The sequence below is a fragment of the Zingiber officinale genome, chromosome 5A (genome assembly GCF_018446385.1).
Source record: "Zingiber officinale cultivar Zhangliang chromosome 5A, Zo_v1.1, whole genome shotgun sequence".
Classification (NCBI taxonomy): Eukaryota; Viridiplantae; Streptophyta; class Magnoliopsida; order Zingiberales; family Zingiberaceae; genus Zingiber; species Zingiber officinale.
The window spans coordinates 83,942,400-83,970,352 of record NC_055994.1 but is presented as its reverse complement, the minus strand read 5'-3'; the positions used below and the strand labels follow the sequence as shown (position 1 = coordinate 83,970,352).

At 37.9% G+C, this 27,953-nt stretch overlaps 3 protein-coding genes across 3 annotated transcripts; 2 read left to right on the top strand and 1 right to left on the bottom strand.

Annotated features, from left to right (window-relative positions):
- Positions 1-685: 685 nt before the first annotated feature.
- On the top strand, positions 686-21,662 carry LOC121980784 (sphingoid long-chain bases kinase 1-like). Its single transcript, XM_042532991.1, has 9 exons — positions 686-1,081; positions 2,713-3,263; positions 3,362-3,733; positions 3,860-3,953; positions 4,034-4,071; positions 5,260-5,406; positions 5,683-5,782; positions 15,689-16,656; positions 21,225-21,662. Exons 2-9 carry the CDS (start codon positions 2,847-2,849, stop codon positions 21,372-21,374), a joined length of 2,286 nt encoding a protein of 761 aa, XP_042388925.1. The 5' UTR covers positions 686-1,081; positions 2,713-2,846; the 3' UTR covers positions 21,375-21,662.
- Positions 21,663-23,766: 2,104 nt separating this feature from the next.
- LOC121980783 (DNA-directed RNA polymerase III subunit RPC10-like) lies at positions 23,767-25,763 on the top strand. Its single transcript, XM_042532990.1, has 3 exons — positions 23,767-24,335; positions 24,468-24,555; positions 25,415-25,763. Exons 1-3 carry the CDS (start codon positions 24,225-24,227, stop codon positions 25,543-25,545), a joined length of 330 nt encoding a protein of 109 aa, XP_042388924.1. The 5' UTR covers positions 23,767-24,224; the 3' UTR covers positions 25,546-25,763.
- On the bottom strand, positions 25,718-27,516 carry LOC121980782 (aluminum-activated malate transporter 10-like). Its single transcript, XM_042532989.1, has 3 exons — positions 26,936-27,516; positions 26,303-26,835; positions 25,718-26,218 (listed from the first exon to the last, which is right to left on the bottom strand). The coding sequence occupies exons 1-3, from the start codon at positions 27,426-27,428 to the stop codon at positions 25,796-25,798; spliced, it is 1,449 nt and encodes a 482-aa protein (XP_042388923.1). The 5' UTR covers positions 27,429-27,516; the 3' UTR covers positions 25,718-25,795.
- Positions 27,517-27,953: the final 437 nt, after the last annotated feature.

Here is a 27,953-nt window from a genome sequence, read left to right as displayed (position 1 = left end):
TTATAAATTGGACCAACTATTGAAATAATTATTGACACGTGGCATAAGCTATTGATTCTATTAATTTATGTATGAATAATGAAAGTAACTTTTATAACAAGGTTGATTCGAAGAGGAATATAATGTTCCATGAATATAATGCAGCCCGGAATCGGATAACCTCAATAATCAAAACTATTTCAAACTAACTAAAAACAGGTTTATATGGAGTTATGGACCAAAAATCTATTTGCAAGCTGAAAATATAAAAATACCTTAAATATAAAATATAAAAGTTACTAAAATGTGTAAAATTGATGTTCCGAGTGTCTGAAATGTCTTGAAAGGTATTTTTTGATCTGAAAGTTAAGTTGAATTTTGATTAAGTCAAATAACGTTTTATTTTGATATCCAAATTAAAAGTTATAGTTTTAAAACCAACATCATTATTAGTGATTTTAATTAATTTGATAAATAAAATTTTTATATAATAGTTAAATTATAGTAATTTTAGTATATTCATTTTATTTATTTATTTTTAACTCGTGCGAAATAAAAAAAAATGTAATGGTAGTTGATTTTGTATACAATTTTGGATCAATTTGACTTCATTAAAAAAAAGGAAATTCTCCACCAAATTTTGGTAACCTCACTGGCCACGGCGGCGAGTGACCGGACCCACAAGCCCCTTGTTGCGAATGGGATATAATCCTCCGCCGGTTGGTGGAGAAAGCGAAGCTGCTGCTGCTGCTGCTTCTTCTTCTTCTTCTTCTCGGCCGCCGCCTCCGAAGCGAAGGGTTCCATAGTTAGCGATCGTTAGAATTCGAGAAGACGAGAGGGGGTCGAATGCAAAGTAGACATCTCCGGAGAGCACAATCCGTGCCGTGCACGCTATAAATAGTAGACGCTTGTCTGTTGCCGTTCTCTTCTCTCGGGGGAAGAAGGGGGGTTTCGTAACGTTCTCGGAACGCTAATCTTGGCTGCGGGGACGGAGTGCGGTTGTGCTCGATCTGCTTTTGGTTGCTTTGTTGCGGATGCCCCCTCTCGAGCTCCGTATTAGATCTCACCCGATCGGCTCCGTTGCATTGAGCTATGGCACCAGGTGCGTCTCTTTTCTTTGTTTGTCTGCGGCTGAGACGTTCGGTTCGTGATTGTCTTCAAAGTTGGGATTGATGTTGTTTCTTTTACTCCGAGTTCGTTCTTCCAGAGGGATTCGATTTTTGTTTGTTTGTTTGTTTGTTGGATCCTTTGAGAAATTAAATTTGGGTAGTGTATTTGCTTTGGAATTGAAGGTTTCGTGCTTTGAAGAGATTAATAACGAATGGATTGGCATTTCGTTGTTCCGACGGGGGCAAAAAAATCTTTTGTTAGGTGTAGTGTATAATAGTAGGTTTAGGGTGACCTTGAACTGTTTTAATAGGGAACCTTTCTTTGTTTACTAGTTTTTTCTCCCCCTCTGGCTCCAACAACGATTTGGTTTGCTGGTGATATTGCTCTGGGCGGAGAATTTTGCTTGTTGAAGAAGTAGAGAATGAGACAGATATTTGGGCATTAGCTTTTTCTCGGAGATATTTTGCTTCTTTTACTCATATTTGTGCTCCATTACTTCTTGTATAATTTGGTGAGAGTAAGTCATTGATAGCTGATCATTTCAGTGAATCTTCTGTTATCTTTTATTTTTCTGTTCGAGGAATTCTTTTTACGTCTGTAGGTCATGAATATAAGTTATGTCTAGGCAAACCAGAAAGTAGGCACTGCTCCATGTTAATGCTCTGAGTGATGCTGGAAAGAAGTACGAGTTGTGTTTCCACTCAGACTTGTAAGAATGGTCATAGACGATTACCTTTTGTGGTCACTAGAGTAGACCTGGAAAAGGGTCGCCAACAGTGTCAGAATACATCTGTGATTCTGGCACGAGATAAATTAGCAAGAAAATGACATCTGCTTATAAGAATTGCAGGAAGACCTATGTTAAAATTGAAGACCTATGTTAGGGTTTATCTAGCTTCTATTTTGTAGGATATGAATTAGGATAATTATAAGACAAGAAATTTGTTGGCGATTGCTGCAAGTATTATACTGTATTCATGTGTAAGTTGATCTAATAAATTCTGTGATTTTTCTTTGTCTATAGTTAATTGTTAAACAAGTAGATATAATGAACCATAAAGTTTATTCCTCTCTCCCTCTCGTCCTCACTTTCTCCTCACTCCCTAATTTTCTTGATACTTGAAGAACTTTTGAGGAGGTTTTACAGGACAACTTGTTGATTTGCTGCTTCATTATGCTCCTGCTCTCGTGGAAACCCAAATCCAACACCCAGCAAGAATTTCAAAGCCCTAGAAAGGAGGATGATTAGGGAGGAGGGAGTGCAAGGAAGAGGAGAGAGAGATTGAGTAGAAAAATCAAAGAGAGAGAGAGAGGGGGGGGGGATGGGGAGGGGTGGATTTCACCTACATAGGGACTGAAATTATACAATTATGTAACTGTAACAAAAAAAAAATTTCTTGTGCGTCTAATTGCAACAAAATGCACATATACTTGGTGTTTTATTTAATGTATTTACCCTTTCTGAAATCAATGTTACTTTGATGAATCAATACTACAGCAATAAAATGACATGAGCATTTGATATCATTAATTGTCATTGCACAACATGTTTTCTGGCAGTAACAGATGTTCTGCTCTGTGTTATGCGGGCTCTGATGTTGTGTTATGATTGTTTTGCATCAGGTTCAGGTCTAGAGAACGATATCTTATGAGATACTATTGCTCCAAAACTGTGTTTGTGTTCTAAACATCTGTTCTGAATTCATCCAGTATTTGTGATAATAACAAATATCTTGAAACTTTGCTTGCATAAATAAATGCTCAAGTCGGTCCCACAGCACACAGTCACGTCACCAAGGGGGTCCCTGCATCAATTTGTTCATCAAATGAGCCTCAAACATTCTGTCATGGAAGCTAGGCAGAAGATGTCCTTATCTGCCTTTCCTGAAAAAAGAGGCAAGGTAAAATCTTTGCAGCAATCGGATGCTCATGTGACCAGTGACCATCCTTTGAAGCTTAAAGAACACAGATTAGATATTGGAGATGAAAATTATGATTTGTTGGGATATGAAGTTTACTCTGGGAAACTTGTTCTAGATAATAAAAACAAAAGCACAACTGCTGATGAACAAATTGGATCAAGGATTGGAAACTCTGATAGTATTGATGCAAAGCTTTCAAGTAAAGCCCTAGCTTGGGGTTCCCATGTGCTACATGTTGGCGATGTCATATCAGTGAGTTTAACAAGTTTTTCTTTTAGTGGAAACGATTCTCTCATGCTTTCTGTAAAATTCCTTGTTTTTTTTTGATAATTTTGACCCACTTCTGGCAGGTTTCATATACTGCTTGTTTCCGACATTTTACTGTTCATGCATACCCTCTCAGAAGAAGATCATGTGGTCTTTCTTGTTTTGTGAAACCTCAAAGATATCAAAAAGATTTTTGTTTTGTAGCATCTAATCCAGAGGAAGCCGTAAGGTGGGTCCAGAGCTTTGCAGATCTCCAATGCTATATAAACTGCTCGCCGCATCCAATAGTGTCTTGCAAGAAGCAGTCTACAAATGTAGTGGCATCTGAGCCTCTGTATGCCATTCCATATATAAAATGCAAAAGTCAACCAAGGATATTAGTGATTTTGAATCCTCGTTCTGGGCATGGTCGTTCAAGTAAAGTATTCCATAATAAAGTTGAGCCAATTTTTAAGGTGTGACAGGTCTTCTACATTCTTGACTAGGAAATAGTAGAAACTAAAAAATATCTTCAATTATTGAAAATCTGACACTACTATGAGTGTTTATGCTTGTTTATTCACAGAGAAGCTTATTGACAGCTTGCAGGCTTTGTAATGGAAGTGGTTAAAACAGAATATGCTGGTCATGCAAGAGAACTTGCTTCCACTGTAGAAATCAGCACCTACCCTGATGGTATGCTAACATAGGTTGGTTGGCTTAGATTTACACTTGAAAATCAAAAGCTTACTGTCTCACTACTGAAAATGTCTCAGGAATAGTATGTGTTGGAGGAGATGGCATTGTGAATGAGGTACATTGATTTTGCTTTCCGCTATTTACTCATCTTGTTTTGTGCATTTTATTTGTTTGGGTAAGTTAAAGTTGATTAAGAAAATCATTAGATGCAATAATAGAAATTCCTTGATAAGTGTGCATTACTAGTGCCAAAGGCTAAAAAAGTTTTGCAAAATGTTGGCCATCTTCTTCCACTTCATTCTACCACTTTTTCACCTCCAGCTCCTCATTACTCTACTGTTTCATAGTTGCCAACGTCCTGTTGAGTCTGCCTTCTTTGGCCAATGATCTGTTACAATGAATCAAAATTTAATAATTCAAATTTCCAGCTAGGATAAGCTAAGTTAGGTTGTCTCTTTCTGATTTTTAGTTAAAAAGACTGGCAATTGTATATCAATTTCCTTTAACCTGATTGATTATTTCTTTTTAGTGATCACCATCTTATGAGCTTGTCACTAAATTGACCAATTTGAATGGACAACTACTATGGAGAACTAACTTATCCCTTCCTGGAATCTTATCAACTTTGTGCTAATGCTTTTTCTCCTTTGTAGAACTATTGCATCTCCCTTACTCTTTGTAAATTTTTCTTTGCTCTATTCCTTTTTAAGTAAGTTTAGGTGGTATGTCTCTCCCAGTGATTCTTTTATTCACTTTCTGTACATATTTTATTTTTATAATCTGTACAGTAAGCACAACATGATTTGCTGAAAATTAATATTTTTTGTACTTGTCTACCCTGCCAGAACTTTGATAGAAACCATGGAATTACAACATTGCTGAAGTCAATACATTTGGTTGTGAAAATTGACAGATGAATATCTGGTGCATTGATATATCTTGCTTAATATTTCTGCTGCAGATTTTGAGTTTTATAGGACAGGAGCTGAACTAACATTTTAGCATCTTCCTATGAGCATTTTGAAGCTGATCAATGATATTGCAATTATATTGTGACTGCATGATCTATATTAATAGGTCTCCTTTACGTCTCGGCTTTTTTGGTATTAGATCAATTATGAACTCTATATGAACTTTGACACCAACTCTCAATGATGCCAATAACCTACTGGCTTCCTATGGTTCTTTTTCTTAGTCTGTTTGTCATCTGCCCGATAATTCACCTTTCCTGTGATGTTATATAATTCTATAGACCAAGCATTGGCTATTTGAAATTTGATAATTAGCTTACACGATCATGCAGGTACTTAATGGTCTTCTGAGCAGAGATAACCAGAAGGAAGCACTTTCTATTCCAATTGGCATCATTCCTGCTGGTTCAGACAATTCACTAGTCTGGACTATTTTGGGGGTCAGGGATCCTATTTCTGCTGCAATGGCTATTGTAAAGGTAGGTTCGTAACTAACTGGAACTAGCTGAAGCATAATCTTCTTCTCAACATTCTTGATGGTTTTCTGTCAGTTTGCATTCCTCATTTAATTATATTTGTTATTTTGAGCAATTTATGTGTTCCTAGATTTTCCAAAAATATCTCACAATTGTTTTAGTATAGTTCTGGTTTGTTTGTAGATATTCCAATTGGAAAGAAATTTCTTGCTGAATCTGTCATTTTGCTTCTGTAAATGATTTTTTTCTTATTTCTCTGTTGTTACCTTCCAAACACAGGGTGGACTGACTTCTACTGATGTTTTTGCTGTTGAATGGATTCAGAGTGGAGCTATTCATTATGGGTCAACTGTTTCATACTTTGGCTTTCTTAGTGATGGTAATTTTTTTTTATTGTCTCTCTGGTTCTAGCTTCAATTGTTTTAAACTGGCTGCCTTTTTAGATGTTAATATAAATGAAGTTTCCTACATTTCCATATGATCATTGGTAAATCTATTTCTAAAAATGCCGATTGGATATATAGTTGGCAGCATTTAAATATGTAGCAAGAATAGATACTTCTCTGATAGAATTTAATGTGCCTGATTTCAGTGTCATAACTTGCTAGTGAGTCAGTTTATAGCACCAAATATTAGTGGCTCATCTAATGCAAGTGCTAGCAGGAATGATAACTAGGATTCTCGTGAGGAAGTGTGATTCTTCTCTTTTCTGTAAAATTGTTGCTATTATCATGAATCTTTAGTTTGGATGATATGAGTATCCATTAGTATTTCCATTTAGTCAAAGTAGTTTTAGTATAACTTAGGCCCTTGTCCAAGTCACAATACTTTCTAGTGAATCCAGTCCACCATGTATCTACATGATTTGCATTCAATTCTTGTTTTCATCCTTGAATTGATTCAATGTGGTAAGAAGTTGGCATGCCAATACATGCTAATTTACTATATTCTTAATATTTTGCTAGAGGTATTAGATTAAATAGGGGTATTTGTCTAGTGAGTTTAGTCCCTTATTAGTAGTTCTAGCCCATGAATAAATTTATATCAAAAATGAATACAATGCAATTTTTTTTTTTGGTTTTTCCCAAATTCTATATAGTATGAGAGCCACTCTCTATAAGGATCTATAGAGGTATCCCTTCGTGATCTCTCCCTCTCTCAATCATTCTTTCTCTATCCCTTATTTGTGCTTTCCGAACTGCGATGCATTACCTGGCCTTGGTTTCTCTCATACTTATCTTCCACGAAGTCTATGCAAGCTCATTGGTAAAATTTTCTCTCTTAAATCAACTTCAATTACATTAAATAGAGTTTTCATTGGTCTTCTACTATCCATCACACATTTAATTTTATTGACTCAACTTGTCTAATAGAATGCATGGATTAGCTTTGAACATGTATGTTCTGTCTCGACCTGTTTTTTTTCTCTCTCTTTTTTTTTAAAATTTTATTTTCGAGTGATGTACATAAAAGTGAACTTTAAGAGGGTTGGATAACTAACCTTGAAGGTTTGGTTCATTTGATATATAGAAGGAATTGCTAAAGAATAAAATAATTATTAAGGAATAGAATTGACATTGAATATATTAGCAATGCCAATTCGTTAATTTGGTTTGCAGGAAGAAATGGATACTTCATTTGAATTCCTATGTTTCATTTGTAGTAATATTATCAGTAATATAGAAGTAATTGTTTTCACAAAGATAAAGTAGTCCTTCATGAAATAATTGGTTCAATTCATCCAATTCACAAGACGTGTTTGGCCTGGCTGCCCGACATCCACATTTCCCCATGGAGTAAGAATTGGTAATTTTCAGAGGATTGAATAAAAGAGTGATAGCTATTCTGCAATTAATGAATAAGTGTTCCTATGGAATTTGTATTCGGGCTTATTTTTGTAACCAAATATTAAAAAACTTATTTCTTAAGAGTTTACAGGGAATAACTATTCGTATTAACTAAACAAATCATTAGTGTTTGTGGAAAGAATTGATGTGGAAAAATTCACATTCCTTACATAATGGGAATACCCAGCATTGTATACAAAATTAGAATAGAAGAGAGAATAGGAAACTAATTATTCCTAAAGATATCTTTCTAACTAAATCCCTTAATTTAAGGGATTTCTTACTCTGTTCTCAAGCTGTTTATTCCTGTTATTTCTATGTTGCTCGACACTCCCTTCAGGCCGAGGAATAGATATTTTCCATTTCTAACTTGACTATAAGATCATGAAATCTAGAACTGTTCAGTCTCTTTGTTAACACATCAACAAATTATAATTTTAAAGGGACATATGACATACACACTAAATTTTTCCTTGATGAAATGCCTATCAATTTCACTATGCTTAGTCCTATCATATTGAATAGGATTATGAACAATATTGTTACTTGACTTATTGTCACAATAGAGTTTCATGGGGCATTCCTATTTGATTTTCAAATAATCTAGAATAATCTTCAAACAGAGTAGTTGACATAAACATAATCCTTGAGCAATGACCCTAAATTCTAATTTTGCAAATGATCTTGCCACCACATTTGCTTTCTGCTCCTTTATGTCACCATATTACCATCAAGGTAAGTACAATATCCTGTAGTTGATCTTCTATTTACTAGAGAACTTGCATAGTTTCCATCTATATAAGCTTCTAAACTTAGTGTTGTTGGTTGGTCCTAGGAAGATCGTATCGGTTCCACTGTACAAAAATTTTATACAAGTGTCGAACCTTTCCTAACAACCTATTGTGTTCTTTAGAAATTAAATTCGGAATCGCAAACGGAACTTCACATTATTGATTCCAAATTTAACTTATCTGTTCTTAATGGTTTAGACTTGGATCGCAAACGATACTTAACATTATAGATCCAAATCCACCTAGGTTACAAATTTAATTAAATATTAATTTCGGAAATCGGCTCCCAGGTCAAATATGGCGAGGCACATGGCCTTCTTGGATATGGGAACATCCACCACTGCCTCGACAAAGCCTCTTGACGAAATTCAATATTTAATTTCCTTATATAACCTTAGGTTTAACCAAAAGGAACAATCGAATCACAAGATCGACAAATAAAATAAAAGAAACACAACTTCGAATTACAAATCCGAAAATCTAGAATCTCTAGCCTCTTGTGTTTAGAATTCATACAAAGAAAAACTAGTATGATGCGGAAAACAATTACTAGTTATACCTTTCTTTGTAAGCAATAACCTCTTGATCTTCTACTGTATTCCTCTTCTTATCTCGGACATTGTGTGGGCAACGATCTACCGAGATGAGAACCACCAACACCTTCCTTCTTGCAAGATTCGGTCACCAACCTTCAAGCTCCAAGGGATGCAAGAGCAAAGCCTCCTTTCTCTCCTTCTTCTCCTAGCTAGAACCGACCACCAAGGACTCCTCTAGTGTTGATGCCGCCGACCACCAAGGAGGAAGAGAAAAGGAGAAGAGCAAGGAACTAGGGCCGACCACCACCAAGGAAGAGAGGAGAGGAAAATAGAATAGAGTTATGTAAGGTGAGGCACCTCTACCCCCTCTTTTATATTCCTTGGTCTTGGCAAATAAGGAAATTTAATTATAATTAAAATTCCCTTATTCTCCTAGCCATTGGTTAATAAGGAAAATTTAATTAAACTTTCCTTTTAACCCTCATCATGGCCGGCCACATCACATGCTCCAAATAAGGCAAGTTTTAAACACAAAATTAAAACTTCCTTATTTGTTTCCGGAAATTTTAAAATAAAAATTTCTCTATTAATTTTTTTTCCCTTCATGGTTGGTTATAAAAGGAAATTTTATAAATTAAAATCTCTCTATTAAAACATGTGGATGATTTCCAAAAAGAAAAGTTTTCTCTAAAATTAAAATCTCTCTTTCAATCTACAAATAAGGAAAGATATCAAATCTTTTCTTAATCTTTTGTAGAAACTTATAAAAGGAAATATTTAATTTTAAAACTCTCTTTTTAAATCATGAACATGGTTACAAAAAAGAAAAGTTTTATCAAAAAATTAAAATCTTCCTTTTATCTACAAATAAGGAAAGATATCAAATCTTTCACTTAATCTTTTATAGAAAGCTATAAAAGGAAAGATTTAAATTTAAACTCTCTTTTAAAACCATGGCTTCCACACAATGAAAGATTTTAAATAAAATCCCTTTTATTTTATATGTGGTCGGCCACATCTAGCTTGGGCTCCAAGCTAGGGCCAACCACTAATCTTGGCTCAATCCCTTGGCTTTGGCCGACCCAAGCTTGGGCTCCAAGCTTGCTCGGCCGGCCACCTAAGGGTGGGTAGGAAGTGAGTATGTGGTGGGTATAATTCTCTATATACAAGAGGCTACGATAGGGACCGAGAGGAGGAATTGGTTTTGGTCTCCCGATGAAATTAAGTTTTCCATGTTCGCCCCGAACATCCAACTTATTTTTATCAATAATAATTCATACCACTAAAAAATTATTATTGAACTATCGCATCAATCTCAAATTACATTTTGGGCTCCTTCTTATCATGAGTGTGTTAATCTCCCTGTGTTTAATATGTCGGATGTCCATTAATTAATTGAGTTACTGACAACTCATTTTAATTAATATCTTAGTCCAAGAGTAGTACCACTCAACCATATTTTCGTGTCGGACTAAGTCCACCTGCAGGGTTTAACATGACAATCCTTATGAGCTCCTCTTGGGGATATTAATAACCTAGATTACTAGGACACAGTTTCCTTCTATAATCAACAACACACACTATAAGTAATATCATTTCCCAACTTATTGGGCCTATTGATTTATCGAGCTAAATCTCACCCTTTGATAAGTCAAAGAAATAAATACTAAATATATGTGCTTGTTATTATATTAGGATTAAGAGCACACACTTCCATAATAATTAAGGTCTTGTTCTTTTATTAAGTCAGTATAAAAAGAACTTACCTTAAATGGTCTTGCTCAATACACTCAGAGTGTACTAGTGTAATTTATCAGTCAAGATAAACTAATACCTAATTACACTACGACTATTCCAATGGTTTGTTCCTTCCCATCTCAGTCGTGAGCTACTGTTTATAATTTATAAGGAATTGATAACATTATCTTCTGTGTGTGACACCACACATTATGTTATCTACAATATAAATTAATTGAACAACTACACTTAGCTTATAAATGTAGATATTTAATCAATATGATTCTTATTTCTAAGTAAATGTTTATACAAAAAGCTAGGCTTTTAGTATACATTCCAATAAGTGTCTCATTTCTCTTGAACAAAATTCTCTTTCCAGGAGTGCATTTTAAGTAATGTAATACTATGTGAGTAGCTTGAAGGTGAGATTCTCTTGAATCATGCATGAATTGGCTAATTACACTCGCAACATGTGCTATGTCTGGACGAGTGTGAGCAAGCTATATGAGTCTACTAACCAACTTCATACATTCTTTTGTCAACAATTGGTTCTTTCTTAGATGCTCCTATCTTATGGATTGGATCCATCGAACTAGAAATCAATTTACACCTAATGTTCCCTGTTTCAGCTAATAGATCAGTCCTATACTTCTGCTGAGAAATAAAAATTCCTCGTAGAGTATGCTACCTCAATACCAAGGAAGTACTTCAGTTCCTAGTTCCTTTATTTCAAACTCCCTATCAATTTCGGCTTTATATCGTGTTTTTTCTTTTTCATCATTTTCGGTTACAACGATATCATCTACATGACTAGAAGAGCTGTCACCTCCCTTACTGTTGAGTGCTTAACAAAGAGAGTATGATCCCCTTGGCTTTGGTTATATCCAGACTTCTTCATGACTTTTGCAAATCTTCCAAACCATGCCCTAGGAGCTTGTTTTAGAGCATAAAGAGTCTTCCTCAGTTTACCTACTATGTTACCAGTATCCCTTGCAAACCCCGGTGAGAGGTTTACATAAATTTCTTCAGCTAAATCTCCATGGAGAAATGCGTTTTTAACATCATAATGTAGGAGTTGTCAGTTGAACTGTGCAACTAAAGATAGTAAAACTCTGATCGTATTTATTTTTACAATGAGAGCGAAGGTCTCCTGAATCCCCATAAGTCTGAGTATAACCTTTGGCCACCAACCTAGCTTTATGTCTCTAAGAGAGTCGTTTGCTTTGTATTTTATTGTGAAAATTCACTTACAATAAGCAATGTTCTTCTCCTTTGGCTTCTTAACAACCTCCCATGTCTTATTCTTTTTTAATGCATCTATTTCCTCCTTCTTGGCATCCCTCCATTCCCTTTTTGATAATGCCTCAAAAATAGTATTGGGAATAGTCATGGTATTTAGACACAATGAATCTTTTGTGGGATGGTGATAGATGTTTAAAAGAAACATAGTGAGATAGAGGGTAGAGACGGTGTTTGGTGCATTCTCTAGTACTTTTTCTAATAGCAATGGGAAGGTCAAGGCTATCTGTTAGGTCAGTGGATGATTCAGGAGGTTGCAAAGATGGGTCAGATCTTAACATGATCTCAACATCAAGGTCGGCGGTTTGTGGTTGAGGTTCTTGGACTTGTACTGCTTCTGGAGCGGTCTTTCTCCTTGAATACACTTGAGGGATACTTGGAGTATCACAAGAAACACTTGGAGGAGACTCACTAGATGGAATAGGAATGGAAGATGATTTGGTATAGACTTGGGTAGGAGAAAGATCAAGAGTGTTAATGGGTTCAAATGACTCATAAGTGCTATCTTTTGTCACTAAAATCTCCCCCTGAGAATAGAACTTAGAGAAGAACGAAGTATCTTCAAAGAAGGTAACATTAACCAAGATGTAAACTTTTGAGACGAAAGGTGGTAACACTTGTACCCTTTTTGAGTGGATGAGTAACCAAGGAAGACACATTTAATAGCACGAGGGTTTAGTTTACCTCGAAGTGGACTGTGGATATGGATAAAAGTAGTGCACCCAAAAATCATAGGAGGAAGTCCATTTGTGGTTCAGAAATGAGGATAAAAAAACATTGAGGAGTTGCATGAGACTTTTATTGTCTAACACACATGAGGGAAGTCTATTTATCATGTATATGACATTACGGATAGCCTCTCCCAAATAGGATTTTGGGACACTATTGTGGAAAAGAATGATATGAGTAGTGTTAAGTAAATATCCATTTTTTCTTTTTGTTATTCCATTCTATTAGAGTATATGAACAATAAGATGAATCATGAATAATCTCCTGGGATTGGAAATAGAAGGATAAGGTTTGGTTGAAGTAATCTCTAGCGTTATCGGTTCTAAAGCTTTTGATTTTCACTCCAAATTGATTCTGAATTATTGAGTGAAAATTAGGAATAATAATGCTGACAACAGATTTTTGTTTGAGGAGAAATACTCATTTAACCCGAGTGCAATTATCAATTAAGGAGACAAATCATTGAGCCCCAGAAACATTGGGAATATTAGAAGGACCCCATATGTCATTATGAATTAAAGAAAAGGGTACATGAGAATGCTTTGTCAATTTGCAAACATCACACTGAAATTTAGAAACATTCAATCCTTGAAAAATATGAGGAACGTTGGTGATACAACCAAATGTTATCTTTATTAGAAGAACCGTGAAAGGACAAAAACAAATTATTCTTCTTAGTGGATTCAAGGTAGTAAAGACCACTATGCCCCTTAGCAAGTCCAATCCTCCTCCCCGAGTCGTGATTCTGGAAAACACAATAAGAAGGGGGAAAAAATGGCATGATAGTGAGTAGCTAATTTTTGAATGAAAACAAGGTTGACAAACAATTTTGGTACATGGAGGACACTTTTAAGGATAAGGCTTGGGGTAAGGTGAACATTTCCAAAACCAGTAATAGTAGCTAAAGATCCATTGGCTACTACAATTTTTCTATTACTTTGGTTGGGGTTATAAGTGTGGAAACTTTAAGAATTGAGAGTCATGTGGTTTGTGACACCGGAGTCTATTATCCATAAGTTATCAAAAAAATTATTGGAGGTATTCATGCAAAAAGGGAGTGAGGGGATACATGAGAGAATCAAAGCACACACCAAATGGTTTATCAAGAGAATCCAACAATCTTCGAAGTTTCTCAATTTCTACACAGTTGAATCCTCCTAGGATTGAGCTGTCTTTAGTGTGGGATTGCTCGATTAGGTGTGCCTAAGGTTTATGTTGCCCCCACGACTTCCCCATTCTCGACTTGGTAGTTTATCAATTAGTTTTCAATACGTCTCTTTGGTGTGGCGCGGTTTCTTATAGTAGTTGCACCAAAGATGGACTCTATTGTCTTTAGTCAGAGGCGCACCACACTTATCTTTCAGTTTTGGAAGGGTTGATCCAGCCATGGGTTGGGGCTCAAGCATCACACTTCGTCGACTTTTCTTAGCTCGGAGTAGAGAGATCGCCTTTGCTAAGGACGGTATGTAGTCTTTGCTAATGATTTGGATCCGGATCGGATCAAATTCAGGATTTAAGCCGGCCAAAAAATCATATACACGCTCATTTTCAATAAAATTCTTCAAAACAACAGCATCTATAGCACATTGCATCTCAATTACTTGGTAATAATCCAATTTATGCCACAGATTTTGTAAAATCGTGGCATATTCAATTATTGATTTATCTTCTTGCTTAGTAGCACTTGCTTTGACTTTGAGTTCATAAACTTGAGCAACATTACAGGCTTTTGAGTAAGTGCGGGTAAGGTCGTATCAAATTTCATTAGCAGTAGAGAGAAACATATATGTATCACCGGTGGATGGTTCCATAGAATCTCATAACCAAGACATAATCATAGAGTCTTTTTCATCCCATGCCTCAAAAATTGATCAGTCGTGGCAAGACCTTATCCCAAGGATATGGCTAAGTTTCCCTTTGCCTTTGAGGTACGTACAAACCACCTGAGACCATTTCAAGTAGTTTCTTCCCGTTGAGTCTATTTGAAGCCTGAATAGTTTGCAGATCACCAATTTTCTGGATTGAATTACACACAATAGGTTGGCTAGGATTGTTGGAAATGGTTGTTTGAGAATCAGATGATGAAGAAATGCAGAAGCTGAAAGGAAAAAAGAGAGAATTAGCAATGAAGGCTAAAACTCTGATACCATGTGGAAAGAATTGAAGTGAAAAAATTGACACTCCTTATATAATGGAAATACCCAGTATTATATACAAAATTACAATAGAAGAGAGAATAGGAAATTAATTATTCCTAAAGATATCTTTCTAACTAAATCCCTTAGCTTAAGGGATTTTCTACTCTGCAAACTATTTACAACTGTTCGATAGTGTTGCAATTGAAATGCATCTAGAATGGTGTTTGGAAAGAATACTTTAGAGTGGTTTGTTATATTGTTGGTCCAATTGAAAACAGACTTATAATTGGATCAAAAAATAACTTGTATAAAAGAACTAACAACTAACATGATAACTAATAGAGATATTCCCTTATGTGAGAATAATTATATATTCTAACACTCCGTCAAACTGTGGCATATTATATTGAACAATCTTCTGCTAATTACATGAAATAGAAAAGATTACTGAAAATTGAAAATTAAGTCTAACTACAACTCTCAATGAAGATATCCAAGATTCAGCTATAGTATAGTGTTTAAGAGTTTTGGTAAATGTAATGCTGAAATCTTTTAGTGTTCCAAAAGAGAACTTCAAAATGTTATTGTTTTCTTGAGTTTTTGTCAAACTGAAGGTCTATAGAATTTTAAAGTTTGTGAAGATGAAGAGACAAATGTGAAAGGATTACAGGAAAAGAGATATATTTGGATGAAATTAGGTTTTCAACATCTGCTCTAGAAAGGAGATTACTCACCTAAGTACTTGGATAACACCTATTCTAATTGTTTTAGATTCTAAAGGAGTAGATTATACCCCTAGGTTTCTGTTTATTAATTGCTAATGGTTGGCATTTAAGATTAGTGGTTGTCTCAAAAGTTCAATGATTTTTTGAAGTAGTTAACAACTTGGTATATATTAATAAACATCCTCTCCATCATGTTAGCTTTGAAATGCTTGCTGACCCAAATGCCAAAAGTTGTTTTAAATGATTTTAAATGATTGTTTTTGATTTGTTAGCAACAATAGAACAGGATAAAATTCTTTTGAATATAAATGAGGATATATTAGGGGATCAAGCCTAATGACATAGGAGGATCTATAGAGTCTACCTCACTTAGTAGGATAAAGACTTGATTGTTATTATGTATTTGATTCGTTAGCAACTGTATCATTGCTTATATTTACTGTTTAGAGGCTATATATGATAATCATTGATGTTCAAATGTAGTTTTGGAACTCTCCGAGAAGTATCAAAAGCGCTTTGGTCCATTACGCTACTTTGTTGCCGGCTTTCTCAAATTTCTGTGCTTGCCAAACTATAGCTTTGAATTGGAGTATCTTCCCATGTCGAAGAAATCAGAAAACCCTGTGGAAGAGGTTTTTGAAGATCAAGGCAGAGCTGATATGTCTGAGTTTTATGCAGACATAATGCGCAGGTCAAGAAAAGAAGGAATACCAAGGGTTTCAAGTTTATCCAGTATTGATTCATTGATGTCTCCAAACAGAACACCTATTGAAGAAATAGACACTGGGGGTAGAACACCTGCTTGCAGTGAGCCATCTGATTATGTTAGAGGAATCGATCCCAAAACGAAGCGCCTTTCCTCAGGAAAAGGCAACTTGGTGACTGAGCCAGATGAAGTACTTCATCCTCAACCTCATCTTTCTACCAACTCTAACTGGCCAAGGACCAGGTCAAAGTCAAGGACAGATAAAACCCGAGTTGACCTGAGTGGTACAAATGATACAAGGGGCACGAGAGCATCAGTGATGCTGTATGATAAAGAAGATAATTCATCCACAGTATCAGATCCTGGACCAGTCTGGGATGCTGAACCAAGGTGGGGCACAGGACCAAAATGGGATGCAGAGCCCAACTGGGAAGTTGCGAATCCTGTTGAATTGCTGGTGCCACCAGTTGATATTGAACTAGGATCAACGAAGGAACTGGTCCCAAGCTTGGAGGACAAATGGGTTGTCAAAAAGGGCAGATTTCTAGGTGTTCTTGTGTGCAACCATTCCTGCAAAACTGTTCAGAGTTTGAGTTCTCAGGTTGTGGCACCGAAAGCTATACATGACGACAACAGTCTAGACTTGTTGTTAGTTGGTGGAAGTGGGAGGTTAAGATTATTAAGATTTCTCATTTCTTTGCAGTTTGGTAAGCATATAGCCCTCCCCTATGTGGACTACATCAAGGTATGTTCATGCCTAACCCCCAGCTTGTGTGTGCTTCAGCTTTCCCTCTAATTTTGTTCTTTGTTTGACTTCTTGTTATTTATTTCTACATTTAATTCTTTCAGTTATTTCAAATTAAGAGTAGTTTACTGTTCTATTCTCATAAAGCTTTTATCACCTGCAACTTACATCAATTAAACTTGAGTGTAACAGGCTATCATTTTGACCAAGAGCTCTGTATTTATTGTAGTATATTAGGAGTCACGGAATAAGAGCACTCATCCAGATTTGAAAAAAAGATAATATTAGTAGTTACTAATTCTATTATTGTTTAGTCGATTAGTAGGACTAAATCAAAGTTTTGAGATGATTTAGGTGAAATATTACACAACATTCCGCCAAATGAAATGATTTTCATAGGAGGTGATGTAAATGAGTATGTCGGAGTGAAAAATGATAAATATGAGAGGATACATGGGGGTTATGAGTTTGGAACGAGAAATGAGGAAGGGAAAATTATATTAGATTTTGCGATAGCATATAACCTTATATTAGCTAATACGTTTTTTTTAAGAAAAGAGAAGAACTCTTAATCACGTTTAAAAATGAGAATAATAAATCACAAATTGATTTTCTTATGGTTAGGAAGAATGATAGATTGTAAAGATTACAAGGTCGTCCTTGAAGAAAACTTAACTATCCAACATAGGTTAGTAGTGTTGGATATATGCCTCAAATATAGTATCAATAAAAAGAAAATCTATACGACTCCTAGAATTAAGTGGTGGAAGTTAAAGGATGGGAAACAAAATATATTTAAGTAGAAAGTAGTAGTACAAGCATTAGGCGAAATATACAATGACTCTAATATAACATAGGATAAAGATGGTATTAAAGTTAAAAATAGTAACTAAGAGTGTACTCGGTGAGTCAAAGGGACATGCACCACTAAAGAATCTTGGTGGTGGAATGAAAAAGTACAAAAGAAAGTGAAGGAAAAATAAATAGCTTATAAGGAATTATATATTTATAAGAATAAGGAAAATTTTTTAAAAAAATATATACAATAGTCAAAAAAGAATCTGAGAAAATAGTGAATGAAGCAAAGAATGAAACTTTTGAACGATTATATCAAAAATTAGATGCAAAAGAAGGGGAAAGGGACATTTATAGAATAGCTAAAGTGAAATAAAGTAAGCCAAGAGATCTTATCTAAATAAAATGTATTAAAGATGAATGTAATAGGATACTAGCAAATGATGAAGAAATAAAAGAGCGATGAAAGAGATATTTTCATCAATTTTTTAATGAAAGTTTAGATGATCAATTTAACTTAGTTAATTTAAGTAGGTCAAATGAACATAGAAATGTAAATTTTTATCATAGAATTCAAACTTTAGAAATTTAACAAATTTTAAATGGAATGCACATGGAAAAGTCGTTGGACTAGATAATATTCTGATAGATGTATGGAAATATCTAGGGAAATAAGATATTGAATGACTTCTAAAATTATTTAACATGATATTAAAAATGAAAAAAAATACCTGATCAATGGTGGATAAGTACTCTAGTTTCCTTATATAAGAACAAGGGAGACGTATGAAATTGTGCAAACTATAGGAGTATTAAATTAATGAGTCATACCATGGAACTCTGAGAAAAAGTAATAGAAAAAAGATTAAGGAAGGAGACCATGGTGATCAAAAATCAATTTGGGTTCATGTCGGGAAGGTCGACAATAGAAGTTATACATCTTCTTCGACAATTAATTGAAACATATCGGGAGCAAAAATAAGATCTACACATAGTATTCATTGACTTATAAAAAACTTATAATAGAGTTACAAGAAAAATTATATGAAAAATTCTAGAAAAATCGGTGTTAGTGTAACATCTATTGAACTAATTAAGGATATGTACGAGGATGTAACAACTAGAGTAAAGACTTCGGGCGGAGTAATTGAAGCATTTCTAATAAAGATAAGGTTACATTAAGGATCAACTCTAAGTCTCTGTGTACATATAAGACACAGTATCGTGGTGCATGTTGTTTGCAAATAATATTATTTTGATAGATGAAACAAGTGCAGAAGTAAATGCTAAACTAGAATCTGGTAGAAAATACTAGAAGGAAAAATATTAGGCTTAGTAGAATAAAGACAGAATAAATGAAATTTAAGTTTAACAATATTAGACGTGATGAAACAACTGTTAAAATAGGAGATGACAAGTTGCTCGGAACCGAGAGTTTTAAATATTTAGGATCATTTTTGCAAAAACATAAAGGAATTGAGAGAGATGTCTTATATAGAATACAAGCAGGATGGTTGAAATGGAGAGCATCGGGTATTTTATATGATCGTAAAGTATACTTAAAGGAAAGTTCTATAAAATCGCAGTTAGACCTGCTATGTTATATGGAGCTAAATGTTGGTAGCTTTATATAGAATGTTAGACTATGACTCGAGCACATGAGCAAAAGATCTGAGTTGCATAGATAAGGATGTTAAGGTGGATGTGCGGACATATGAGGATGGACAAAATAAGAAATGAGAGCATTAGAGAGAAAGTCGGAGTTGCATCTATTGAGGGAAAACTACAAGAGACACGTTTAAGATGGTATACTTAGACAATCAATCCAGTTAGGCGATGTCAAACTATGACAAACACGCATGTCAAACGAGGAGAAAGACTAAAAAAGATTTGGTTAGCAATAATAAAACAAGATAAAATTTATTTAAGTATAGATGATTGATCCTGTCGGGAAGCGGAGAAGACGAACTTGCCGGAATGACATGTCTGGAAAGTTGACCGCATCCCCATGATTCGGTGATGAGCTGTCTTCCGCGTTGACCAAGTCGTCCAAAGTCTTCTGGTCAACAACACCTACAACCAGCGACCGGGTTACCCCGATCCCTGGTACCTCGATGCTCGAGGTGGGTTCCGCGAACATATGAGCAGCTAGATAATAATAGAGAAATAAATGCACGAATAAGAACTACGAGAACGTACCCTGGCCCCCGCCCTCGGATGGGTCGGTGAGCTGATCGCGATGCTGATCGAGTTGTCGTGGCCCAGATGAGTAGATGGACGTGAGCTAGCTGGGGAGTCGGATCTAAGAGCGACGCCCTGGAATCCAGTGCGGCAGGGCTCCAGAAAGACAACACGTAGGCCGGGTATGATAGCGTCTCGTAGGACGGTGCACGGCACACAGGCCCGATAATACGGCACCCACAATCATAATAGCGATACGAAGAGTAAAATACAGCGGCTCGATGTCCGGAACCACATCGGCTCGCAGGCCGAACATCATCTCGACCCGAAGGTCGGGGTAAACAAACCTGAGCACTTCAGACTGCGGCTGTCCGGAGGGTGATGGCGGACGGTTGCACCGATGGTAACGGCGGACAGCTACACGGATGGTGGCGGCGGACAGCTGCCCGGAGAGCAACGGCGGGCGGCTGCCTGGAGAGCGACGGCGGGCGACTGCCTGGAGAGCGACCACTAGAAGTGCCGACGGTGGTGGCGGAGGTGTCGGTGGCTACTGGAGACGTTGGCAGCGGCTGTGGTAGCCTCCGGAAGCGGCAGTGACGGTGGGGGAGGCCGGTTGCAGCTGGAGGAGGTGGCGCTAGCCAGAAACAACGGCGCCTGTCGCTAGAGGTGGAGGCCTGGAGAACTCATCGTGGTGCTTGGCGGCATAATGCTGCTCGCGCGAAGAAAGGAAGAAGAGGTGGCGGCCAACGACCGGCGCCGGCGAAGGAGTAGACGATGCTGGCGGTTAGGTCGCGGTGGCGTGGAGCCACGGCTCGACGACGGCGGAGCCGCGTGATGTGTCGGCAGTAGCGGCGAGAGGCACCGATGTTGAGAGAGAAAGGAGGAGGTGGCCCGAGGACGCTCGTCGCCGGCGGATCTCTTCGGCGTCGATGACGATGGACCAAGAAGAAGCTCTTTCTTCTTCCCCAAGTGGTGGCGGCGAAACTAGGCCTCCCTAGTGGCGACGTTGCGGAGAAGAGGAAAGGAGATATAAGAGAGGAGGAAGGGAGCGTCGGCGGCTTCGTCGGCGCCGGCGAAGGGTGCGAGAGGGAGAAAACGCTCCTTGGCTGGCGACGGCCCCCTTTTTCCTCTCTGTGAACAGTGCTTTAAGCACTAAAACCCTAAAGGCATTAACCCCTGAAAGGATGAAAATGTCCCCTTCCCTCTCCTTAATTCCTCTCATGCCCTAAACTATATCCAGATCAATGCTAATATAGTATGAGATACAGTTTAATGACGTAAACGGATTCATATAATCGACCTCACCTAGTGGGATAAGACTTGATTGTTGTTGTTTAGTTGATAAGTGATGAACAAAATAGGATAATGTCTTCGAAAGGATAAATAGAATAATAGAAAAAAACAATTGATCATCTTGTTGACTGATTCTATTGTAAAATTCACGTATTGTGCTCTGTATGTAGATTTTTGTGCATGCTTTTCATAGGATCTTCCTTTTCTGTTTCATAACGATTTCATCTTCCATCGACACTCCATCCTTTTGCCTTCTCTTGGGCAATAAGCATCCACTTAGTCACAAGTTGACATTGCAGGTTAAGTCAGTGAAGATTAAGCCTGGGACAGGCACTCACAACGGCTGTGGTATCGATGGGGAACTTCTTCGTGTTAAAGGACAGGTTATGTGTTCTTTGCTTCCGACCCAATGCAGACTCATTGGCCGCCCCGCCGAAGATTGTAAATAACTATATATCTTAAACTCTGAGATCTGGATTTCTAAGACGAATTCTGACCTGCAAGCATCTAGTCGAAGAAACAAACAGTGTTCCTGATGTTCATATGTGTGAGTGATCTTTTCTTTCTAAATCCCCGGAACTTTTGTTGTATGCTTTCCTGTTGTATTACGAGCATAGCATTCCCTCCCTCCCTCCTTCTCTTTCTTTTTCTGTTCTTTATTTCATTTTTTCTCGGTTTTTGTATAAACAACTTATTATTTTCTGCTAATATCCAGATGCTTCTGCTGATTGCATTCTTGTTCAAAAAGGCTGATGGAATTCCTAAAAGGCACCCATAACTTTCAAATTTCTGAAAAAGGCATATTTATTTCTGATTTTATCTCTCCGATTAATATGCATTGTGGTGTTGATTTTTAAAATTCAATACCATTAGGCACTGCATAAATCTTTAAACCATTTTTGTTATAGTGTTGATTTTTGAAATGGTTATAGTGATTGACGGGAGAGATAAAACAAAAAACAAATGTGACTTATTAGATCAATTGCCGAAATTTCATATATCAAAGGCAATCGTTAACTCCGCAATATCTGCTGCATTTGCTACTCTTTATCGTGCATGGCTTCTGTAGCAGAATGAACATGAAGCAGTAGTAGTACACAGAGAAGGAGTCGGTCGCTGCCGTTGATGATCGAGTTGTCACGCTCAGAGAATGAATGCATGGAGTTGGCCTTGTTCATGGTCGACAAGATCGTTCCTCCTCGTTCCGTCCTTTTCACTATTCACCTTGAGAACCCTCTTCTTGCACAAGTCAAGCGGGATTCTGATTGAGAGAGAAAGAGGGGACAGCGAGTGACGATGGTCTGCATGAATCCCGCCGCTCAAGACGCGGTCAGTCTGCGTTCGGACGACGTGCGTTGGGCAAGGTACGCAGCTGCTGACTTGACTCCTTTTACTGCTATTGCGCTGCTACAAAATCCAAGAGGAGGACTCTGTTATAGTGCTCAAAAACATCTGATTAGCAAGTACTGGAGATTTACAAAGCAAGTACTGGTGGAGTGGACGTTTACGTGTTGTAGGGTTGTGAGTGAGTGAGTGAGTGAGTGATGGATGGATGGATGGGTTTGGGAGTGAGAAGACAATTGGTTTGACTTTTGAATAAAGATTTAAAGGGCCCGGTGAGGAGTCTGAGAACTGGGAGGGACGGGAAGGGAGAGGGAAGAAACACAATTAGAATGAAAAGTAATAAAGCGAAAAAAAAATCATATATATATATATATACGGGAAGGGAGAGGGAAGAAACACAATTAGAATGAAAAGTAATAAAGAGAAAAAAAAATCATATATATATATATATATATATATATATATATATATATATATATAAATAAAAGTATCTAGTGTTATTTTTTTAGGACCTAGGGTTTAAAATTTAAGTTAGAGTATAATATTTAGGTTAAAGCAAATAAAAATAAAAAAATATACATATTAATACTTGCTATAGGTGCTCACCAATGGAGATGTAAGATAACAAAATTCATATATAATATGATTTGTTGTACACTTATATCCTAAAACTTAACTTTCTAAATCCTAAGCTTGGAAGAAAAAAAGAATACACAGCTCACGAGGTGTGCGGCAACTAATTAATTTGTTAGTATTATCTTCGCCTCTTCCTCTCTTCTCAATCTATTAGATTCCAAACATAACTTTTAGATGTTAAACAAAGTGTCAAAGAAAATGAACAATTGTAATTAAGAAGGACTAAAAAGGAGAAAGATGAAGAGAGGAGAAACCATAAATACATCGCCGGAGATTATAACATACCACGCACAATATCGACCGAATGCAAAATTATTTTTTTCATTTGAGACCAAGAGTACAGCCCTAACCCTTAGCAAAAAGTTATCCCATTGGTAAATATGCTCATAGGCTCACTATTGCACGATGACATCCTTTATCTTCCTCTTCCAAACTCCAAATTAACACTCTCCCCCTCGACCCTGCAGAGGGTTTATCTGAAGAGGCATGATCGTCGTCGTCGTCGTCTTAAGGAAGCTTTTCATTTGAGGGGAATGATGTCTGCGTCGAGGCCTCAGATCGAACAATCATAGTTTTATACAACTCCATTTTCTTTCTATTATACATTATTGTTCTTATGATCTCGGACCAGGCTTCATTCCCCTTAAACGTAGCTTCCAATCCATCTCTCTCCTGTGCAACTTTTTATATATATATATATACTGATTTCTTGGATGATTCTGTAGGTTTCTCCATATCAGAAATCAAGGTGCTGTTTCTGAACTTTAATATTTAGTTTTCAGTGCTTCTGTTTGTGCTTTTCTTCATTGAGAGAAGGAAGAAAGAGGTTTTAATCATGATCTCATCATTTGAAGGATTTATTTTGATGCTGTTTTTAGTTTTTTTTTCTTTTGGATTTTTCAAATGTTTTTAGTTTTTTTAAAGAGAAGGTTTCAAAAAACAATTTTTTTAAAAAAATCTAATGAATTTTCAAAGGTAAAAAAGGAGTAATTTTAGAGATATATTTTTTATAAAAAAAATAAAAATTAGTTTAAATGCATTAATAAGATGTATCAATTTTTTTTTGTATTAATTTTTAATTTTGATATATATAAATATTATGCACAAGGGAGAGGTCAAGAGAGGAATTGGAGGGTTTAATTTTGATTTTTCTAGATGTTAGGGTTCGACCTGTAAATTTGCGCTGAGATTAGTGCAGTAACCGTCAATGGACGGCTCTGATAAGTGGATTTAAAAGGAAGAGGCCTCCCGGTTTAAGTTTTAAGCCGAAGCAAAATCGGCACCAGAGCGAGACGCCGCTGCTGTCGCCGTCGCCGACGATGGAGTTCTGCGCAAGCTGCGGGAATCTGCTGCAGATCCAACCGGGGATTGGCCAGAGGGTTCGCTTCTATTGCCCCACTTGCCCCTACGTTTGCACCGCCATCAATAAGGAGCGTATCGATCTCTGATTTCTCCTTTTTTCCTCTCTTTCTAGGGTTCTTCTCTGGTTCATGGTCACGCGTTGATCGCTCATTTTAATGTATTAAAAAAAAACCCTTTTTTTTTCTGCTTCGATTGTTCAGATTGTCCGGAGGCAACGATTGGTGAAGAAGGAGTTGGACCCCATCTTCAGCGGAGCCGACGCCATGAAGTTTGCCTCTAAAACCCAAAGTACGTTGTCTCTCTCTCTCTCTCTCTCTCTCTCTCTCTCTCCAGTTATTTTCATCTTTTCGAATTGAATTTCGTGCTGGGAAGGACACCAACATCTGTATGTTTGGCTTGTTCCGGTGAAGGTTCTCCTGCACTTTCTTGCTTGTTAAAATGCCACTGTCATGGTTTTGCAAAACCACCCCAAAAAAAAAACAATTTTTTATTTGTAATTCAGTATGAAGAAGGTATTTCATTCATAGGTCTGATACAGTGATGCAAAAGAATGTATTAGCTTCTCTAGGTCTGATGCTTTGCTCTAGGATTGAGCCAACGCTAAGAATTTTTCTAGATACCATGATATGTTGCACATCTTGTTAGAGCAATCTCTATATTTCAAATTTGATCAATAACATATACCATCATTTATTTTTCATATTGGTAAAATTTGTATACTAAGCGTTTGCAAAAAGAATCTATTCTGAATGCTTTTTTCAACAAATTGTTCATACCATTGTATCATATCATATTCTCTCGGTCTAATGCTTTGCTCTAGGATTGAGCTAACGATAAGAATTTTTCTAGATACCATGATATGTTGCACATCTTGTTAGAGCAATCTCTATATTTCAAATTTGATCAATAACATATACCATCATTTATTTTTCATATTGGTAAAATTTACAAACTAAGCTTTTGCAAGAAGAATCTGTTCTGAATTCTTTCTTCAACAAATTGTTCATACCATCGTATTATATCATGTAATGCTTTCTAATCTTCAACTGGAAGGTTGTGTTTTTGTAATCTTCTACAGCAAACAATGATTTGTAGTTTCAAAATATTCATTGGCCTCTCTTATGAACCTTTTCTCTCATACCTACAGCAACGTGCCCAAGATGCCATCACGGAGAGGCATACTTCAGGCAAATGCAAATTCGATCGGCCGACGAACCAATGTCGACATTCTACCAGTGTTGCAATGAGATATGCAACCATCAATGGCGAGAAGACTAGTAATACATCAGTTGCAACTGGAATAGCCGAGTGACATCTATTACTGAACTTATTTCTGCTGTCTGGATTTCAGAGTCAATATTTTAGTTTTACTTTGTGCATTATCAGTAAATTAAAGTTGATTTTATTGTCCCTAAACTAGGTTAACACTTATTACACTTATCTAATCCATATCATCACTGTTACGGATTAGCAAGTAAATTAGTGTCTTATGTTAATACTTAAGTGTGCCCTTTGAGGATGTTGGTGTCTAAACCTCTTGAGGTTGAGGCCTCACTGACTCATCTTGGGGGACTACGGAGGAGTAGGAGGAAGCCTTCTTCCTGTCGAGGCTCGGCTCAAAGCTCGCGAGGCGCGCGAGCACGCCTACTGCCTCGATGACACTCTCAACCCGCTCGGAGACCTCGATCAGCAGGGAAGCTGCCGTGACGAGCGGCATGGCCTCCATCAGTGACAATGTCGCTCTATGCTTCTTCACATGGTCAGTGGGGAGTGACCTGAGAGCAACTTGCAACTCTTGCACTCCGTTCTTCATCTCGACAACCAAGCACTGGATGCTTCGAGACTCTTTCATCGACATGATGGAGCTCGATAGCTCCTTCAAGACGTTCGATGAGTCCAAGCTCAGTTTGATGCAGGCGCCGCGCAGATGGCTCTTCATGTCCTCCGGCGCCTATTCAATATCGAAATGGAACTCCGGTAAGCTTCTTAAAACAGGTTGAAGATTGCATTAGGCTTAAACACAGTCATGTTATACCTTGATCTCAGAGGAGATGCTGCCATTGAAGGCCTCCATGCAATATGCACAATACCTCATGGCGGCTGCCACCTTGAGGTACTGGCTCCATGGATGCCGAAACCTAAACCGGCCATGCCCGGGCTCCCACTTTGCCAAATTGGCCTGAGAATCTTCGGTCGCTTTCGAGTTGAGGACACACTTGTAGCCCCGCGACTTCGCGGTGGGCAGCTCCTTTCCTTCCTCGGCCTCGTCCTCCATGAAACACTCTTCCACTAGGCCTTGTAGGGAATCTGCGAGCTTCACCAGGTTGCCGGAGACAAGGAGGTGGAGCTCTTGGCCGGCCCAAACAGGGCAAACGAGGACGCAGACAATGAGGCAAATGCCGACGCCGATGCTGATGGTGTACACACGCTCCTGCGCGAGAAAGAGCAGTTGGTCGACTCGGTACCCGGAGACGGCCACCAAGCTGAAGGTGAGGATGAAGATGGTGATGCCGTAGTCGAACCGGGCTTTGATCGCCGGAATGAATCTAGAAAATGTGGCGGCCGAAGCTGAAATAGGCAAATCAAGCAAAGCACACAGAAATCATCAGAAAACCAATCTGTTTGCTTCGAGAAGGAGAATTAGGATGAGGGTCCATCGAAGCATCACCGAGGATGAACACGGAGGCACTCAAGATGACAGGCTCTGCTTTCTCCCCTGCTTTACTCGCGGCCCAGTGGATGCCGACGGCGAGGAATCCGGCGGTCGACGTCGCGATTGCTCGGTTGAATCCTTTGCACAGGCATCCACCGACGGTGTACTCGAAGACCACCACGACGGTCATGACCGCCCACATAGCCCACCCTCCCACGCCATCGTAGAGTGGCCTCGTGTAGTAGAACAACGACACTAACGTGAGTCCAGTCCCCACCTTGACGCCATGCACCACTCTCCGGGGATCGTCGGAGCCGACCGACCAAGCCTTCCTCCCGAACCCGACCGCCTTCGATACGACAGCCAGCACGATCCCGGTCAACCAAGCCCATGCTCGGTCGACCCAAACGGGCTGAGACTCGACCACCACAGCCAATGAGCCTTGAGGCACCCTCACCCGCCATTCCAAACCGTCCTGCACTTCCTTCGCAGAAGTAGCCATAGCCATAATTGGCGAATCCCCGGCGGTCGGAGACGATGCCGGAGGTCGCCGGAGCCTATTGTATATCGACGAAGGAAGGAGTTGCGACGGCCAATTCTTTGCACGTAGTGGAAGAGCTAGCGTCTATGGGTTATATAAGTGGCGAGGGCACTAAGAAGGTGACAACGGATAGGGCATGTAAAGGCCATAGGACTCAGTGGAAGGACCAAACCTTAGACAGGATATTTTTGTAGAGTACGTGTATCGCTCAATTCTTATACGTAGTCCCTAAGTGGAAAGTTACTATATATATAGCTAGCTTTTTAGTTTCGGGATGTCAAAGCGATAAAGTGAAAAAAAGGTTAGATGAACAATCAGGTTAACTCGTGTACGAGTGCGATCTAAGAAACACTTGGAATGCCAAACCACGAGGCAAACAAAAATTACCTGAGTAATGCATTCGATGAGCTATGGACAATGTGTACTTAGTTGCTAATGTTGTTGAGCTATCGTATCTTAGGAAAAGATACTCTGACTCGGTCCAGTGTCCTG

Coding starts and splice junctions, on each gene's coding strand:
- LOC121980784 (XM_042532991.1), top strand. CDS start 2,847: ATGCTCAAGTCGGTCCCACAGCACACAGTCACGTCACCAAGGGGGTCC. Junction 3,264..3,361: donor ATGTTGGCGATGTCATATCA/GTGAGTTTAACA, acceptor CACTTCTGGCAG/GTTTCATATACTGCTTGTTT. Junction 5,407..5,682: donor CTGCAATGGCTATTGTAAAG/GTAGGTTCGTAA, acceptor TTCCAAACACAG/GGTGGACTGACTTCTACTGA.
- LOC121980782 (XM_042532989.1), bottom strand. CDS start 27,428: ATGGCTATGGCTACTTCTGCGAAGGAAGTGCAGGACGGTTTGGAATGG. Junction 26,836..26,935: donor TGCCTCCGTGTTCATCCTCG/GTGATGCTTCGA, acceptor TGCCTATTTCAG/CTTCGGCCGCCACATTTTCT. Junction 26,219..26,302: donor GCATCTCCTCTGAGATCAAG/GTATAACATGAC, acceptor GATATTGAATAG/GCGCCGGAGGACATGAAGAG.
- LOC121980783 (XM_042532990.1), top strand. CDS start 24,225: ATGGAGTTCTGCGCAAGCTGCGGGAATCTGCTGCAGATCCAACCGGGG. Junction 24,336..24,467: donor TTTGCACCGCCATCAATAAG/GAGCGTATCGAT, acceptor TCGATTGTTCAG/ATTGTCCGGAGGCAACGATT. Junction 24,556..25,414: donor GTTTGCCTCTAAAACCCAAA/GTACGTTGTCTC, acceptor TCATACCTACAG/CAACGTGCCCAAGATGCCAT.